We start from the raw sequence: 17,229 nt of genomic DNA on the forward strand, positions 1-17,229 counted from the left end.
CATGTCGTATAAGTAGTACTGGCTGAGAAAGCAAGCTGCAAAAGTAGTACTGAGAGAGAAAGCAAGCTGTAGAAGTTGTGCTGAGGGATACAGCAAGCTGTAGAAGTAGTGCTGAGGGAGAAAGCAAGCAGTAGAAGTTGTACTGAGGGATTCAGCGAGCTGTACAAGTTTCACTGGGGGAGAAAGTGGTAGAAGTAGTGCTGAGGGAGAACACGTGCAATAGAAGTAATACTAAGGGAGAAAGCAAGAGATAGAAATAGTACTGAGGGATACAGCAAGCTGTAGACGTAGTGCTGACGGAGAAAGCAAACAGTAGAAGTAGTACTGAGGGAAAAACAAGCTGTAGAAATTGTACTGAGGGAGAAAGAAAGAGATAGAAGTAATGCTGATGGAGAGAGAGAGAGAGAGAGAGAGAGAGAGAGAGAGAAAGAGAGAGAGAGTGCAGAGAAAGAATGGGATGGCTGCCAAAGTACAGATGATGAGAGCCTCTTAGGGCCAAAGTCCCGAATGAGAGGGGGTGGGGGGAGAAAGAGAGAGAGAGAGAGAGAGAGAGAGAGAGAGAGAGAGAGAGAGAGAGAGAGAGAGATAAACGGAGGCCTAATACTATGAGTACAGATAGAGCGAGAGAGGTCACATACCGAGGATACAGATGGAGAAAGGGCCAGAGAGGGTGAATACTGTGAGTAGAGAAAGGGTGATCAAATGAGAGGCGAGCACTCAATACCGTAAGTACAGTAAGAGACAGAGAATGCGCGCGCGCGCGCGAGAGAGAGAGAGAGAGAGAGAGAGAGAGAGAGAGAGAGAGAGAGAGAGAGAGAGCGTGCAGAGAAAGAATGGGATGGCTGCCAGAGTACAGATGATGAGAGCCTCTTAGGGCCAAAGTCCCGAATGAGAGGGGGGCTGGGGGGAGAATAGGTGTGAGGTGAGGAAGAGGGAAGGAAGTGGTCCGACCTTGGGAGACGGGCTGTAATATGGGGGCGGAGTGGAGAAAGCAACAAAGGGAAATAAGGAGAGCGAAGTCGGAAAGATAAGTTTGGAAGGAAGAGGAAGAGCAGCGGCGAGAAAGGGTGGGGAGTCACGCGGGAGGGGGCAGCCGCTGTGAGGGAAGCGGCCGCGCTGGGAGGTGTCTGATACAGTACACTCAGAGCGGCGGGACTGCCTCCTCCAGGGCCGGGTGAGAGGGACGGGGAATCACAGGGAGTGACACATCGAGAAAAGTCACCCAAAGACAACCGAGTGAGGCAGAGACTGCGAGGCAGAGAAGTGGGGAACCTATGGGAGAGTTTCATAAGGAGCGGGGGTGAGTCAGTGCATGTGCGCAAGGGGGGCCGGGAAAGAAGGCCATAGAGTGGGAAGGGAAATCGAGAGACAAAGTAGAGAAAGAGAGAACAAGTGACAGAAGAGAAAGAGAGGGACAGCGAGAAAGCCGAAAGAAAGGGAGGGGAACCCAGGAAGAAATCGGGCGAGACGCACCAGAACCCCGTCTGAAGTTGCTTGCACGTCTCTCTGAAGTCATCCCTAGTGCCGCAGGGGCGGCCGGTGCTGCGCGCTGAAGCCTCGGGCCCCCCCTGACAGGGATGCCGCCGGATGTGCCCACACTGCACCCAAGGCGCACTAATAAGTTCCTACCAGCAACAAGCACCGAGGCTGTCAGCGGACACAGCAGGGGGCCGCAGCCCGGCATGTGAACTCCGCCTGGAGCCTAGCACACAGGCTTCAGAGGGGCATGTGAACTAGCGCCCGCTGTCGCACCCAGGTACCGCAGCTCCCGGAGAGCCCGGGCGACGCCATGCCGGCGGCGGGGCAGGTGAGCCTCCGGCCCGCTCTCTGAGCGCTCTGGGGAGGCTGCCAGTACCCGCTCGCTTTCGCGCCCCGATGTCGGCCGAGGTGCGGCTGAAGAAGCTGGAGGAGCTGGTGCTGGACCGCAGCTTCCTGGGCATGGAGACCCTGCTGGACCTGCTGCTCTGCGTCTACCACGAGCTCAGCACCTCGCCCCTGGCCCAGGAGCAGTACATCGCCGAGTTCCTGCAGCGCGGTGAGTCTGGCAGCTCTCAGGGTGCGGGTGTGGGTGCATTCTCAGCTCCTCCTCGGCTTCTAAGCCTGGCACTAATTCCCTCACAAAACTGTTTTAAATTTCTTTGTTTCAGCTTCAGGTTATCTTTCCCAGATCTGAAGAGTGTTGCCTAAAATCTCATTCTTATAATGTAATGCATTTAAAGATGGGGGGGGGGGCATAATGATGTCAGGAAAGTGCTGAACCCAGTGCTTGAAATGGAAACACAGAAGTGCAGGTACTCACTAGCCCAGATCACCTGCTTACTGCTCCAATAAATGGATTGGCTTCCTCCTGAGAAGTGCCGGCACTTTGGCCCTCATTACGATTTGGCCGTCCCAGAAATAAAGTGCCGGTAACAACGTGTACTGCCACCTTTCCGGACTGACCAACTCAAAGGCTGCCGATAGGAGCTGTGATCTACCGGGAGGCCTGACCTGCTGGTAAGTCAGGCCTCTACCGGCAGACAATTGCTGCAATCGGTGCCGGTGATTGCGGCATCCCATTCCCGCGGAGTCCTGTAGGGCTCCGTGGGAATGGAGACTTACTGGCGTCTCCGTCACCCAAAATATCCCAGTAAGACCGGGATACCAGGCGGCAGAGACGGTACGGTATTCCGCTGGTATCCGGCCGGAATTACCGGCGCAATATCTGGGGACTTATAATGAGCCCCTTTGTCTTTCAAATAAAATATGTCCAGACACTCGGGAGCGGGCAGGACCTCCCCATTTCAGGCACTGGCTGGACCGCTGGTTCCTCTGGCAGCTGGGCTCTGCCCCGCATATTCTCTGCACACAGTGGAGGCGGATCCGGGATTCACTGCATGTGTGCTTTGTGTGACAAGGCATGGGAACCCCGATTCCGCACAGCTTCCTGCTTCTTCCAGTGAATGCAGCAGGGATATCCCTCTTTTGTTTCCGTGTGGACAGCGGAGATCTGCAATGGCGGCAGCCACAGCGCACATGATGGCCAGCCGTGCTATGTTAAGTTCGGTGGATTGCGTCCGCTATATCCTGATGCAGGAAAAGCGGGAACAATCCACTGAATTCATGGTGGTGTTTGGGGATCAGAATGAGGATCCCTGTGAGGCATGAGGAGTTCCTACACAAAACAGGGTTCCCAGATGGGACTCTTGCACCGGCAGCATGTGTGGAAGAAATAATGCGGCAAGCCTTTTACCGCATTCCCCCCCTGCATCTGCCTTGAGCAGTAGGAGGCTGCCAGTTTACTGAATTAAAATATCTTCAGGTGGGAGGGGTTTCCTCTTATTTCAATCATCCTAAGCCACACCCACTCGATGTTATGACGCCCTTTAATCAATGACTAATCTTAGGTGATATTCGAACTAAAATGTTCCATGTAGGCTTATGTCGCCATGTAAGCGATAGCTTGTGTCCCTGCAGCAATGGCTTGGCTAGTTGGGGCCATTAGGCCCAAGACATTTGAATTACCGAGTTTTGCTGGCTTTGCCATCATTTATTGTTACACTACTGCGCCCCACTGTACACCACAAGGATAGGAGGTGCTTTCTGGTCCAGGCCACCATGTGGCCTAGGCTTTCTGCTGCACCACATTTCCAAAGCTTTTATGCCCCTGGTTGTGAGATCTGGAGAAGTGGGAGGTGGAAAGATAAAAGTGTCGGGGAGAACTTGATTTTGTAAAGAAAAATATCCTGGGGGCTCAATCAAAAGAGTTCAATTAGGTTCTTGTGGGAAAGAGCTCGACCAAATGAGCAATCGCGGGGTTAGTTTCCATCCCCCGATTCATATACGTCGCTACACCTGCATGACACAAATTAGTAATTCCATGTCCCACAACACATGCATGCAACCATTATGGGTTATCTTTGCTTTGCACATGTGAACTCCCAAAAAGGCCCCAGCTGTGGCAGGAGAGCCTGCCCTACCAGTGACTTCACAAACGCAGGAGGGCGTGGAGGCGCAGGAAAACCAGGGAAAGTCTTATCTTCTGGTTTGTAAATTAATGGGTATCGAAATTTGCCCCATATCAGTCAAAAATGTGGGAGGCCTTTTGGGTGAGCTAGTGAATTGTTGTGATGCACTATGAGAGGCGTGGCCAACAGAGAAAGGGAGATTGTGTTACAACTGCACAATGTATTGATGGGTCACCATCTGCAGTACTGTGTCCTCCACGATCTGTAGAGTTTGCACCTGGAAACGGTGTGCCGTTCTGGGGGGCACATATGGAGGAGCATGGTCTTCATTTAGAGAGGCGATGAGGCCTAGAGGAGCCCAAATTGGCAACTTTGGCATCCATGGCTTATAATCCTAGCTTTGGCAGTGGATCCAAATTGTGTGATCCCAGATACATTTCTTTCTGTCTCAAATTGTAAAGATGCCTACTAAACACATTGAAAAGCATGCACACAAAACTGGTCCCGCCCTCATCACGTCATGTACTTTGCACTTTGCACTGTTCTCCAGCATGCACAGTGCCTTCTTTACGGATGCACCACACACACATACACTAAGGGGTAGGGGGAGGGGTCATTGCATGAAGAGGACCACGTGCAATTTTCTTTGATTGCACCAAATGCAGGTAAATCCAGGTGGACAGGTGTGAACCCGCCATGTACGCATGGAAGTAGGCCTTTACCATGGATTCCTAGGAAATCTATCATCTTTATTGTTTTATATATTTATTGTTTTTTTTTTTATATCCGCTTAATACCTGAGTTTGGTTTCTAAGCGCGGATCCGGGATTCAAACCTCTGTTGCTCTGCGTGGTCTTGCTACCAAGACCAGCACGTTGCCCCTGGGCTATCCTCCGTTCACCTTTAAGCCGGTGCTAAAAACTGGCGGATTCTGTAGGAATGCACTTCATTTCCGCCAACATCAAAATCAGAGGCTGCTGTAAAGGCTGCATCCGTTTTTGGCAGCTGGTGGGACGGGGAAGGTGAAAACATTTATGTTTCTTGACTCAACCACACTTCTACCTTATGACTAGCACTTCCGTCCCACGGGCACGTTTAGCCATTCCCAGATGACCCAGAATTTGCCAGCCTTGGCCCTGCAAAAGGTTACCAGACTTGTTCTACGTCCACTTGTTTTATGTTTGTTGTAATATGGATAACCAGAAAGTTTCTGTAAGCAATGGTGCCTTAGGAAAAACATCAACCATACTACGTAACTCAGCTGTCAGGGCAGACGTCTGATGCTGACCGTAACTAAGCAGACTGCTTTGGCGCGTCACCTCGCCCCTTGCTTCCTATTCCTTGTATATACGTCGCACCTTGTGCTGAACCCGCTGTTCTGTTTCGATTTTCCCAGGTGGTTCGAAGCAGAACACCCACGAGTTACCACATCATAAAACGGAAAAAATGAAATCAAATATATTTTATTCTGCACCCTGACTCGGCCCGCCAAAATGAAGGCAGTTCTCGAGTTTACACTAATGTGTTTACCATTGCATAAACCATTTTACGCAAGGTTTTACCCATGCTTTAACACCCCAGCGACTTATGATCCCCTTTCTGTTCCCTGTAAAGTGCTCTGTTGCTCTAGGAGGCAAGTGCCCGAAAGTTCTACCATTTAGAAGGAAATGCATTCCGTTCTGATGGACCTTTCTGGAATATTCTCTGTTGTCCTGAAAGAGGCACCACAGAAGTACAAAGACTGCTCCTAGACAGACCTGGCCTACAATGGAACAAGCCAGTGGGGGCAAATATGGGTCAGTTCCATTATTTAGTGGACAGTTTAGCTTTTCCTTTTGACTTATGTGATTGCCCCATTTAACCCTATTTCGACCCGTCCCTCCCCCCCCAACCCAAAAGTTTATACTCAGTGGTGGAAATGGAAAAAATGTGGTGTGGGATCCCACAACACAAGGGCCGGGGTGGGGAAGGATTTGGGGGGGCGGTGGCCGAGGGGGCATGGTCTAGAAGGCGCAGGGCTCGTAGTGGACATCCTGCAATGCTGGAACACTCAAAAAATAAAAAGCGCCTGGGACAGCAGGATTGCATTTTACCGCCGGCGTTGGCACTTGTGTGTAATGCACAATGCTCGCTACATGTACAACTGAAAGGAATACGTTGCACATGTAGTGAGCATTGTGCATTACACACCAGTGCCAAACCGCGCTAAAAGGCAATGCTGCCGTCGCAGGCGCTTTTTTATTCTTTTTTTTTTTTTTAAGTTTTCCAGCGCAGTTCATGGGCTCTGGCGGCTAACTCTGGCTGGATCCCGAGATCCGGCTACACATCTCGTGCCGGATCTCGGATCCGCCGAGGTCCGGCCCAATGACCAGCACTGGTTATACTGGACTAGATAGTTCTGAAAGAAACACATTGCGATTTGCAAATGCGGGCCACTGTTTTTTCCGTGCCCGTGGCTGTTTTCTCTGCCAGCCTGACCCTGATTTTAGTCATTCATAGAGAAAGCTGATTTACGTCACAGGTGGCTGGGATTGGTATAACACACACTTAGCTCGGAGCTCTGCATTTACTGGTGTGGGGGATGGGTTGAGTATCGGGTGTTGGGCGCCCAGCCGCTGATGTATCTATGAGAGAAGAGGTCCTGACCATGCTGGCGCGAGCAAAGGGCGGGAATACGTAAAGAATAAACATAGCAACGCACGAGGCGGCATTTCTCAGGGTATACGCATGGCTGGAGCCAGACGTCACGGTGTGAGACTCGAGCTGGGAATGCTCAGGAGCCAGACTAGAAAATATGTTTTCACCGGAAGGGCAATGAATATAGGCAGCAGCTTCCCAGAAGGAGGAGGAGGAGACTAAAATAGTAGACACATGTTAAAAAGGCATGTTGTACACACTGGGGTGGACTGCGCTGAGCTCGCGACCATATGCATAGACTCAGTGGTCGAAGTGTATGAAAGGAAGAAGTGGGACTATGTTCCCTGCTGGCCCCTCCCCACACTCCCCACAAACCACATAGCCACGCCCCTCCCACGTGCAATCCACCCTCCCTCCCCCAAACACACACACCCTGCTGCTGTTCAGGACAGTGCACTGAAGTGCAACCTTCAACCTCTTCCTATACTTTTATTTATAAAATAAAAGGATAGGAGCAGGACAACTTTAAAAAAAGGTAGTGTAGCACCACTCCTAACTGTTCCCGCCCACTTTGACCACTGCATGCTAAGCTTGGATCTAGCCTTAGTGGGCCCTGACACTGGTCCTGTCTGCTCCAGCAGTGTCAAGTTTTCCCTTGAGATGTTCGAGTTGGTGATCCAGTCCTGATTTTTCCTTTGCATTCTGGGATGTGTAGCTCTGCATTTCAAACGGGAAGAAAAAAACTAGACCTATAGCCCGGGTCTTTTCGTTGTAGCCCCGGATAAAAGCCCAGGAGCTGCAACCAAAAGGCTAGCTAGTCCCGAGTCCCGCCTGTCCTGACATTAGCTTAGCCCCTGATCTTTTCCAGACCTAGCAACACCCCTGGCATGGGGAACCTTGGATCTTTGTATAAATGCACGGACTCAGCGCCTGCTAAAGAAGTGCATGGATCATGCTTTCATGAGCACTTGCTGTACAACTTGCTGTATAAGTGCAGAGGTTCTGCTCCCAGAATCTCCTCTTATTTAAGGTCATGGGTCTCTCCCTGGGGGCTCCTTGTGTGTAAGTGCAGGAATCCACTCCCTGACAGCTCTTACTGTACACATGTAAGAGCGGAGCTCCTAGAAGTGCAGCCCTGAGTGTTCCTGCTTTACAAAGCTGGGACTCTGTTACGCCAAGCATGTGTCCATATCTCTCAACCTACTGAGATTCTGAGGTGGGTGAAAGCTAATGTTTTTAGTGTGTGAGAGCCCTTGAGGTCTATGGAGATGTATGGCCCTTGCAGTGAGCATGAACTGAGTCCAAGGTGGGCACACACCTAAATGTGGGTGAATTGAGAGGTATGCAAATACTTATAGTACTACGGTTTCTTCAGTACTGGGTGCTCTTGTTTCTGTGCAGGGATTTACTTCTTGCCAATGCTTGCTATGTAAGTTCAGGGACTAAGCTTCAGGGAGATTCTGCTGTATAAGTACCAGGAACCAGTACCGCAGCCAAAGCTTGTAAAAACAAAGGGCTCTGCTCCTGCTCCTTGAAATCAACTCCTGTCATAAAAGTGGAGCAACTCACTTCATGCTGTAGAAGTAAAAGTCTACAGCTGCTGGGAAGTGACCACTTTATAGGTGGGGAGGTGGGCGATTATCACTGCTATAGAAGTGATTGTGCTCAGAATTTGAACATAGGTCTAATAACGAGCGAGCAAACTTTCGGGAGCATCTCCAACATAAGTGCATGGACTCAATTTGTGCTATATAAGTGCAGGAACTCAACTTTCAGAAGGTCGTTCTCTACAATTGCAGAGCCATAGCCCTGGTGTTCCTGCTGTAATAAGAACAGTGATTTAGCTCCTTCGTTATCATTAAAGGCACTAAGCTCCTCTAAACGCACATTGTACACATTAACAGACCCGTCTCCCCGAAGTTCTTCCCATGTAAGTGCCTGGACTCACCTCATTTTAGAGAATTAGAGCACTAAGCTCTACTAAGTGCTTGTTGTACCAATGCAGAAACCATGGTCGTGACTCCTGCTATGTAAGTGCATGCACTCTTCTCTTGCCATCGAAGTGCACAGACTCAGCTGCTAGTAGCTTTTGTTGTACATACAAATGCACATCAGCTGGAGTGCAGGGACATAGCTCCTACTTTAGAAGTGCAGGGACTCAGCTTCCGTTAGCTACCAAGGTCCTGGGAATTGCTTTTTAAGTGTATGGACTCTGCTCCTTTTACAGGTCCTGAGAGCTCCTTCTCTAGGTACGCAGGAGATTAGCTCCCCTCTCCTTCAGACACTGGGGAGTGGATCATGGCAGGCGTGTTGCTATGCTGCGGTGGGGCTTGCCCTGTGATTCCACAGTCTATGCCTCCAGCATGAGACATTTGTATAGTTCTTGTCACATGCTGCTGGACCAGCTGGGCCAGTCGATCATACAATGGCTTTGTTTTGGAAGACAGTACCGTTGTTCTGTTGTGCCCTACTTGGCCGTCGCAAGCCGAGGAGCCTTGTTTATAGCAATACATTATTTTTTCAGAGGTTTATGTTTGGTGGTTTGAGCATGTGAGCACGAACAGCCCTCCCTCAACACACACGATTGTAACCCCAATGGCGCTCTTCATGTCTTGGCGGTGGATCCGGGTGGAAATGCGCCCTATCATCAGGAAATTTTGACACGATTCTGACCTGTCTCCACACATGGCAGAGATGGTTGCGGCATCCCCCGGATGTGTGCAGTGGTAGGGACATGAGCCCAGGTGTCCGTGCCTTTCACCGCAGACATGAGGTGCATCCAGATTGATCTCAGCTGTCTGAGTGATAAAGGTCGGCAGCCATTGTGGAAATTGAAGCTGACAGTGACATGTTGATTTCAATGGATCACACTTAGCAACAGGTTAGTTAAACCAGGCACAAAATATTGAAAATCCTGCATGCCACTAGCATTGAAGGGCCGGGCCCCTCTGACATGATCTCTCTTCTGCCTTTGACATGGACAACCATGCTATCCTGCTCAACCGGCTCCATGATAACCTGACATGGCTGACATCAGGCCCTGGCCTGGCTGACATCTTTCCTCTCCGATTGACCCTCCCAGGTCCAACTTGGGTCCTTCCTCTCCTCTATCTCACTCTCCACCTGTGGTGTTCCCCAGGAGTCTAACTTCTCTGCCTCGCTGTTCAACCAATACCTGGCACATCTTGCCCACCGCATTGCAGCTCTCTGCCCCAACTTTCAGTGCTATGCAGATAACACTCGTTTTCAGGCTCCCTTCTGCCACCTCTTCTCCTTCTCTCATCTCTGTCTGTCTGTTATCCAGGAGCGCTGTGCCATCACCGATCTCTGCCTTAATGCCAGTAAGACAGAGATTCTCCTTATCAGCACACCTGCACCATCCTTTCCTGTCACTCTCTGGCCGGCCTCCCTTGGCCCTTTTCCTGCTCCGACCTGTGAGGCTAAGAACCTCAGGGTCATCTTTGACTCCACACTCTCCTATTCTCCTCACATCTCTGACATCTCTAAGAAGTCACACTACCAACTGCACCTGCTCAGAGGTATTCTTCCTTTCCTCTCCTTCCATCAGAAGCTCACTGTCTCCAGAGCTCTGGTTCTCTCTAGGCTGGACTACTGCAACAGCCTGTTTATAATTCTGCCTACTTCTACACTCATCCCTCTGCAACTCATCCAGAACAGGACCGTGAGACTTATCCTTGGCCTCAAGTCCAGGGATCGTACCTCTCCAGCACTGAAATCTCTGCACTGGCTCCCAGTGGCTGCGAGTATTAAGTTCAAGACCCTCTGCATTGTCCACAAGGACTTCTGGGGCCTGGGCCTCAATATTTCCAACTCTCTCTTCGTAAATACCTTCCTACTCGAGAACTTTGCTCCTTCCGCCCCCAACTCCGTCAGGGCCAGTCGCTTCTCCAAGCAACGAGTTGGTGGTAGATATCTTTCTTCGGCTGGGGCCTCCCTCTGGAACAGCCTCCCTGCCTCTCTGAAACTTGAGGAGAACCATCTCCGGTTCCGACAGCACCTCAAGACTTTCCTCTTTGCTTCTGCCTTCTCCCTTCCTCTCTCCTGCTGAATTTCCTGGCTGAAACTGCACTGGTCACCTGGCTACCCTCTGATCTCAGGCCCAGGTCCCCTTCCCGCCCAGTTGCACACCTGCACTGCCCCCCACCCCCAGCAACCCTTGCACTTGGGTCTGTATTTTTAACCCTACAGTCCCCTACCTGCACTTTGGACACCTGCTGTCTGCACTTACCCTTGAACTTGCCACCCGTTGGCTGCACTTCTTGTTATTGTTTGATCGCATGTACTGCACTGCCCCCTCTCTTTTCCCCTTGCACTTTTCCCCACCCCCTCACCTGCCCTTGCACAATCTCAATGTCACTTGGCCTAGTAAGATCGCTTTCTCTGTCTTCCCTTCTTCCCCCTCCCTTGCCTCATCGCGCGTTGAAACACTTGTGTATAGGCACGTTGTAAATGCCATATCATATCATATTATATCATGATAAGCTCTTGGACCAGTGTGGAAATCTGCAGTGCTAAGTCGTTCTAATATGTATTTACATATGTTTTATGTAAAGTGCATTGAATAAAAATGCTATATAAATGGCAAGTTATTGTATTAAGTTCCCATGTGTGGTCTACTGGTGCTGGGAATCCACATACCATGCGTCCGTCTTATGCCTTACCGTACCTACATCCCACAATTCTGGTATGGGAAGGCCAATCCTGTGTGGCATGAGGAGCTCTGGGACCAGTGTGGAACCCTGCAGTGGGAGGTTCCCACGTGTGGTCGAAACACTGGTGCTGGGAATCCTCATAACATGCGATGGTCTCATACCATACCATACCATACCATACCATACCATACCACACCATACCATACCATTGTCTTGCATCTCTGGTATGGGAAGGCCGGTCTCCTGTGGCATAAGGAGCTCTGGGACTGGTGTGGAAGCCTGCAGTGGGAGGTTCCCACGTGTGGTTGAAACACTGGTGCTGGGAATCCTCATAACATGCGATGGTCTCATACCATACCATACCACACCATACCATACCATCTTCTTGCATCTCTGGTATGGGAAGGCTGATCTCCTGTGGCATAAGGAGTTCTGGGACTGGTGTGGAAGCCCGCAGAGCGAAGTTCCCACGTGCAGTCTAAACACTGGTGCTGGGAATCATAACAACATGCAATGGCCTCATACCATACCGTACCATCGCCCCATAATTCTGGTATGGGGAGGCCAATCCACGGTGAGACGAGGAGCTCTCGGACCAGTGTGGAATCCTGCAGTGCGAGGTTACCACGTGTGATCTAAACACTTGCGCTGGGAATCCTCATGGCATGCGATGGTCTCATGCCATACCATACTACACCACACCATACCATACCATCTTCTTGCATCTCTGGTATGGGAAGGCCGATCCCCTGTGGCATGAGGAGCTCTGGGACCGGTGTGGAAGCCCACAAGTGCCAGGTTCCCAAGTGTGGTTCCAGTGCTGGCATTGGAATCCTCATACCATGTGGAATTGAAGTTGATGAATCAGATGTTTCGCATGGATTTATTCTGTATCTGCAATGACCAGAATAAAGGTTCAATGTAATTTCAAAGGTAAATATTGTAAAACGGTGGGCAGAGAACGCTTGGTTTGTGTGGAATCCTGGCAGTTCCCCGCGGGGTAGGCACTTTTGGAAGGTAGAGCTGGGCAGAGTCAACCACACGCTAGCTTTAATGGGTTGCCTTACAAGTCCATATGCTGAGACATTCAAATGATTTTGCACCAACTCTACAGGTTTTCCTGAGAGACCAGGATAGTTCTTTGAGATGAAAAACCGTGGGTTCCCCTAAAAAGTCCCCAAAACAACATTTGTTTGCGATCATGACCAACAGAGTTCAACTAAGGAACATAAGCAACACCTGGGCCATTGCGTTGCCCCTGCGCCACCTGACTCGCTAGATGCTGTCCCCGCCACCCTGTACAGCTGTACTCCTCTGTGCCCCTCTGTATCCTTCTCCCACTGTATATCTGTTCTATTGTTACCTCTGAAAAGCGCTCCGTTATGTATCTGCACTGTTGTATACCTCTGTAAAGGACTCCGTTGTGTATCTGAATTGTTCTATACCTCTGTAAAGCGCTCTGTTGCTTCTCCAAGCTAGGTTCGCGCTCAATAAATACCATCATTAAAAAAAAGTGTTGGGACCCATTTTACTGAAGGAGTTGACTTACAGTTGCAGTTGAGTTTTCTATTACAAAATATACCTGGCACTAAAGGGAGAACAATATATAGGCACACCTTACGTTAAAATGCCAGTAATCAGGTTCCAATGCAAATAAGACAGCCTCGGCTGTTAAAGGGCTTTCAGCAGAGCCATGCTTGCATCGCGCATATCAGAAATTCTCAGGCTAGCACAAGGAGTTCATGTGTGCGCTGCAGTCATCTGTGTGTAATATTCAGGACACATCTCCATCCACCAAAATAACAGTAGACCTGTGGACCCACGCTCACTATTTTGGGCCATTCCTAAAAAAAAATGGAACAATCTACACTGTAATTGGGGGTCCTCAAAAAAGCAACGGAAAAAGGATTTGTCACCGATAAAAAGGTGAAGGGCAGGTTTTGAAAAAACAAAGGTTTATCTTTTAGTAGCACTCTGCAGTGATCAGCGACACAGACGTGTTAATGTGTAAATTTGTCTGCTTTTGGGTTTCATTGCCTGAAGGCATTTAAAGACTATCCCTGCCAAGGTCGAGATGCCAACATCTTGGGAGAGCAGTAGAGATTCGGTCCTTGGCAGAAGCAGTGTATAATTTGTGGGGCTGTTTGCCCGAGCTCAGCCCTGGCTCTTATTTCTGAGCAGCAGCACTTTTGTTTAAGACAGATGTGCAGTAGCACCTGGAGCGTATCAAGTGATGGATGGGATCACCACAGTAGTGGATTTCAGGCCAAAATAACCGGGCAGTCTAAGAGAATATGGCAAAGTACTACTTTATTATCAGTTCAATAAAGTAGGGACATTGGGCAAGCATAACAGATCGTAGCCCACACACTCTTAAATGTATTTCAGTTACACAATGGTTTTATACCTCAATATTCTTCAGCTATGACGTCAGCCCACATGGCAAATGGTAAAAACCTATTAGATGGAGAGATTGGTTAAGGGAACATGTATACCTATAGCTTATTTAGGTGTTAGTAACATCATTGGCTGCCCGATATCTTGTAGGCATGCCTTGAAACCCCCTCTAACTACTTATAATACAGATAATAGTAATATAACAGCAGAGGATTGGCTTCTGCAACAATGTATAGTTCATCATTGGATATGCCTTCATGATTGCTTGGCATTCTCTTCCAACCTTGGATATTCGGCTCGTTAACAGCACATAAGTCAAATTAAACCCAGGAGCGAGGAACAACGTCAGACAACTGCCTGCTTGGCTAATTAGCCTACCATCTTTCATCAGTTAGATCCTAAAATAAGGCCTCTTCTTTGTAGTTGACCTTGCTGACTGTTCTCTTCTCTGGAACTTTAAAGGCAGCGAGGGTGCATTGCTATCTTCGTCTGCAGCGGTATGAATAGGCCTTGTTTTCTGGTCTTGCACCACGTGCGAGGAGACCATGATTTGTCCACTTTGTCCTCCTATTAAGTGCTATTTGATTCAATTATACTGGGTGCTTTTACTCTCCTTGGCCTCTGGAGACTTGGTTGCTCTGTCTTTCATATGATTTGTGCATCCTTAGTTTACTCCTTTGCTTAATCTAAGAGAAATATCGCTTACGTACATGGCTTATCTTCGACTCCTTTCATGCTTTGCAGTTATTTCCTGCTGCAGCATCCTTGATCCTTCGCCAAACAAATATTCTTTGTTCTTGCATGAATCTGTATTCCAGTGCCTGCCTGAAACCGACGTCCATGTTCTTACCATGGCTGCTTTACCTGAGTCATACATTTCCTTCAGTAGCAAGCTTCCATATTTCTCATCTACCTTGCGTTTCTGCGTATATACATCTACAGCATCTCTTCTCAACGTATATGATTTATTCGCATTTGCATGTATGTTCACTTTGTTACTTCAGTCACACCTTCATTCTTTAAGTATTCATATATGATTTCTGTGCGCCATCGTGACTTCTCTTCATGATGTCACTTTAGTTCTTCTATGTCCCGTGGTGTCTGCAGACTTCCTTCTACTGCTTCAGTTCGAGGATACATTTGATACGGTTGTCTGCAAAATGTCTTTCATATCTTCCATGCGTTATTGGGATGATACAAGGTGCCACGCACATTGCTTTCTTGCTGCTCTTCCAATATGACAGAGGTGAGGGGGAGGGCTCCATGAGTGACGGGTGCATCTGCTTCTCTATACCTAGTTTGATTATGATGTCAGTCAGTTGCTGCACAACAAGCAACAACAGTATGCCTGGGTCACATCACGTTGCATCGTCGGCTGGCTCATTGTTATTCATGAATCTGATGATTCATGCTGGTGTAGCAGTGACAGTGTAGCAGTGACAGTTTTCCATTTTCATTAGTAAAAATGAGTTGAAAGATGACAATGCTGGGTTCTTGTGCTGGCCACGCCCACACTTTACTCCCATCAGTCTACATGATATTGGCACTGCCCAGCTACTGTTTGCAGTGTTTTCTTTGGATAGATGGTTATTTGGAATGGTAATTGTAAATCCTATATCTGCCAGCGGCAGTGCATCCATCACCCAAATGAGCTGCTGCGAGTTGCAGCTGCAATGCCCAGATAGGTTGACAATGTGGAGAGCAGCCATGGGTGATGGCAACAGTGGGTGGGGAGTTGCCCTCCCTGATATGGCACATGCATACTACAAAATATTTGCACACAGGCACATATTATTTTTACCAACTAAGCACTTGGTAGAGCGCTCTCTTGGGTCCTTATCAAATTTCAAACTTCTGGGCCGTTGCCCACTCAAAGGACCCCTCCCCCTTGCCCATGAGAGGAATTAATCCTTCTCTGTAGTTATCACATATTTCTGTGGGGGATGTGTGAATGGAGGAGACTCTTGCTTGCAAGATTCCTGCTTTGAGCATAACCACAGCATTGACCGTTGGGGCCAGGCTTTGTGACTGATGTTTAGTGGCAGCAGCCTTTATGAGTACTTGCATGGTGCCAGCCTGTATGAGTACTTGTAAGAAAAGGGCATTCAATGGTACCAGTGCCATTGGCCCATGTCATTATCTCCTCCTGTGGCCTACATGCCATTTTGTGCATAGGAATTATTTTGCATATCTATTCCAATTCCTAGTTGCTATGCATGCGACAGACCCAGGAGGTGTGGAACGAGAGACCATTAACTACTGCCTTTCATGGGCATGTTCACTGCCAGGGCCTCTTCTCCTCTGCATTAAATTGCCAATACCCTTTCACACTCCCCTTTGATGGTATATTTGAATTGCCACTAGGTCAAAATGGACGGACCTACCCAATTTAACAAGGATCTATTGAACGGTGCGCAATGCTTGCCTCTTAGTTATGTAACCTGCCAGCTGTGGGCAACCAGGGATTTGGACTCAAGATCCCTTGGAACATTTCTGAATGGAAAAGCTGTCGCTGTGCAGGGCAGTTTAGATGGAAATATCCTCCCCAGACAGACCAGGATAAATGTACATTAGACTGGAAGGGAGCAGGGCCAGGATATCCCGGAGAGGTCAAAGTGGACAGGAGCTGAGTGGAACTAAGTCCAACACATTTTTTAACATTGCACATAATGGCACTATGTTCCCCAAGCATGTTCTCAGTTTCAAACCTGCTCATGGTGCAGTTATGGCATACCCCTTCTCTTTACAATAGTCTGCCAAAATAATACAAATCCTAAAATGCAGGGCAGAAGTAAACATATTTTCAGATTGAGACGTGTATTCAATTGTCAGAGTTCATTTACTACATTACAGCTTTAATCTTAGCTCTGGGCATGATCCATTTTAGGAGAGTTAAAAGAAGAGTTTGTAAAAAGTGGATTATTTTAGATCTATAAATTGAGGCTCACACACCAAAGAGAGACAGTGCCATGGATTAAAATGAAGTCTAGTAGACCGGGAATTGAAGTCCATCTCTTGGCATCTGGCATTGTTCAGGGACATGGAGCTATTTCAATAAATTAGCACCTGGGGAGGGTGCGGCAGCCAATCAGGTTGTTTGGAATGCAGGCTAAAGCTCATGCTACAAACCTGAGTTCTCAAAAAGCTCACAGTTGGGTGTATCTGCCTGCCGTCTTCCCTCCCTCACACTGGCATCCCTGTTGCTACCTAATCTCGGCTCTCCACCTACCACGTACTAGTAGGTGTTCTGCAGTGCCAATGCGTTGCTCCACTCATGCCCCCCCCGCAGGCTGCCATTAAATGGAAGATGGGCTCGGCTCAAAGCCTTGCTTCCATTTTCATGGCGACCATGTTCGGTGAGTACTTGTCTGAAACTACTGGCCGCTGTTACCCTTTTTTAAATACACTGCACTTAGCAGCCTGGGACGTTAACTCGTTGGGGGTTAATACCAATCATTACCGGCTCTATGGGGCTCTACCAGGTGGTGACTGCCCAGGGACCCTCCTTAAAAGTCCTCACTACTCTTGGACCGATAAAATGTGCAACAGTTTATTGGGCAGTCACTCTCAACTCA

At 48.8% G+C, this 17,229-nt stretch overlaps 1 protein-coding gene across 6 annotated transcripts in view; it reads left to right on the forward strand.

Moving 5' to 3' along the window:
- Nucleotides 1–877: 877 nt before the first annotated feature.
- DMPK (DM1 protein kinase) overlaps nucleotides 878–17,229 on the forward strand; it is a 672,629-nt gene continuing 656,277 nt past the window's right edge. Inside the window, exon 1 of one of the 6 annotated variants that reach the window (XM_069644639.1) lies at nucleotides 878–2,035. In XM_069644639.1, coding sequence (XP_069500740.1) covers nucleotides 1,876–2,035 — 160 coding nt within the window. In that variant the 5' untranslated portion in view covers nucleotides 878–1,875. The remainder of the gene's footprint in view (nucleotides 2,036–17,229) is intronic. The other 5 variants (XM_069644638.1, XM_069644640.1, XM_069644641.1 and 2 more) reach the window with 5 other exon arrangements.

The sequence above is a fragment of the Ambystoma mexicanum genome, chromosome 2p, assembly GCF_040938575.1.
Source record: "Ambystoma mexicanum isolate Mex_15411 chromosome 2p, UKY_AmexF1_1, whole genome shotgun sequence".
Classification (NCBI taxonomy): domain Eukaryota; kingdom Metazoa; phylum Chordata; class Amphibia; order Caudata; family Ambystomatidae; genus Ambystoma; species Ambystoma mexicanum.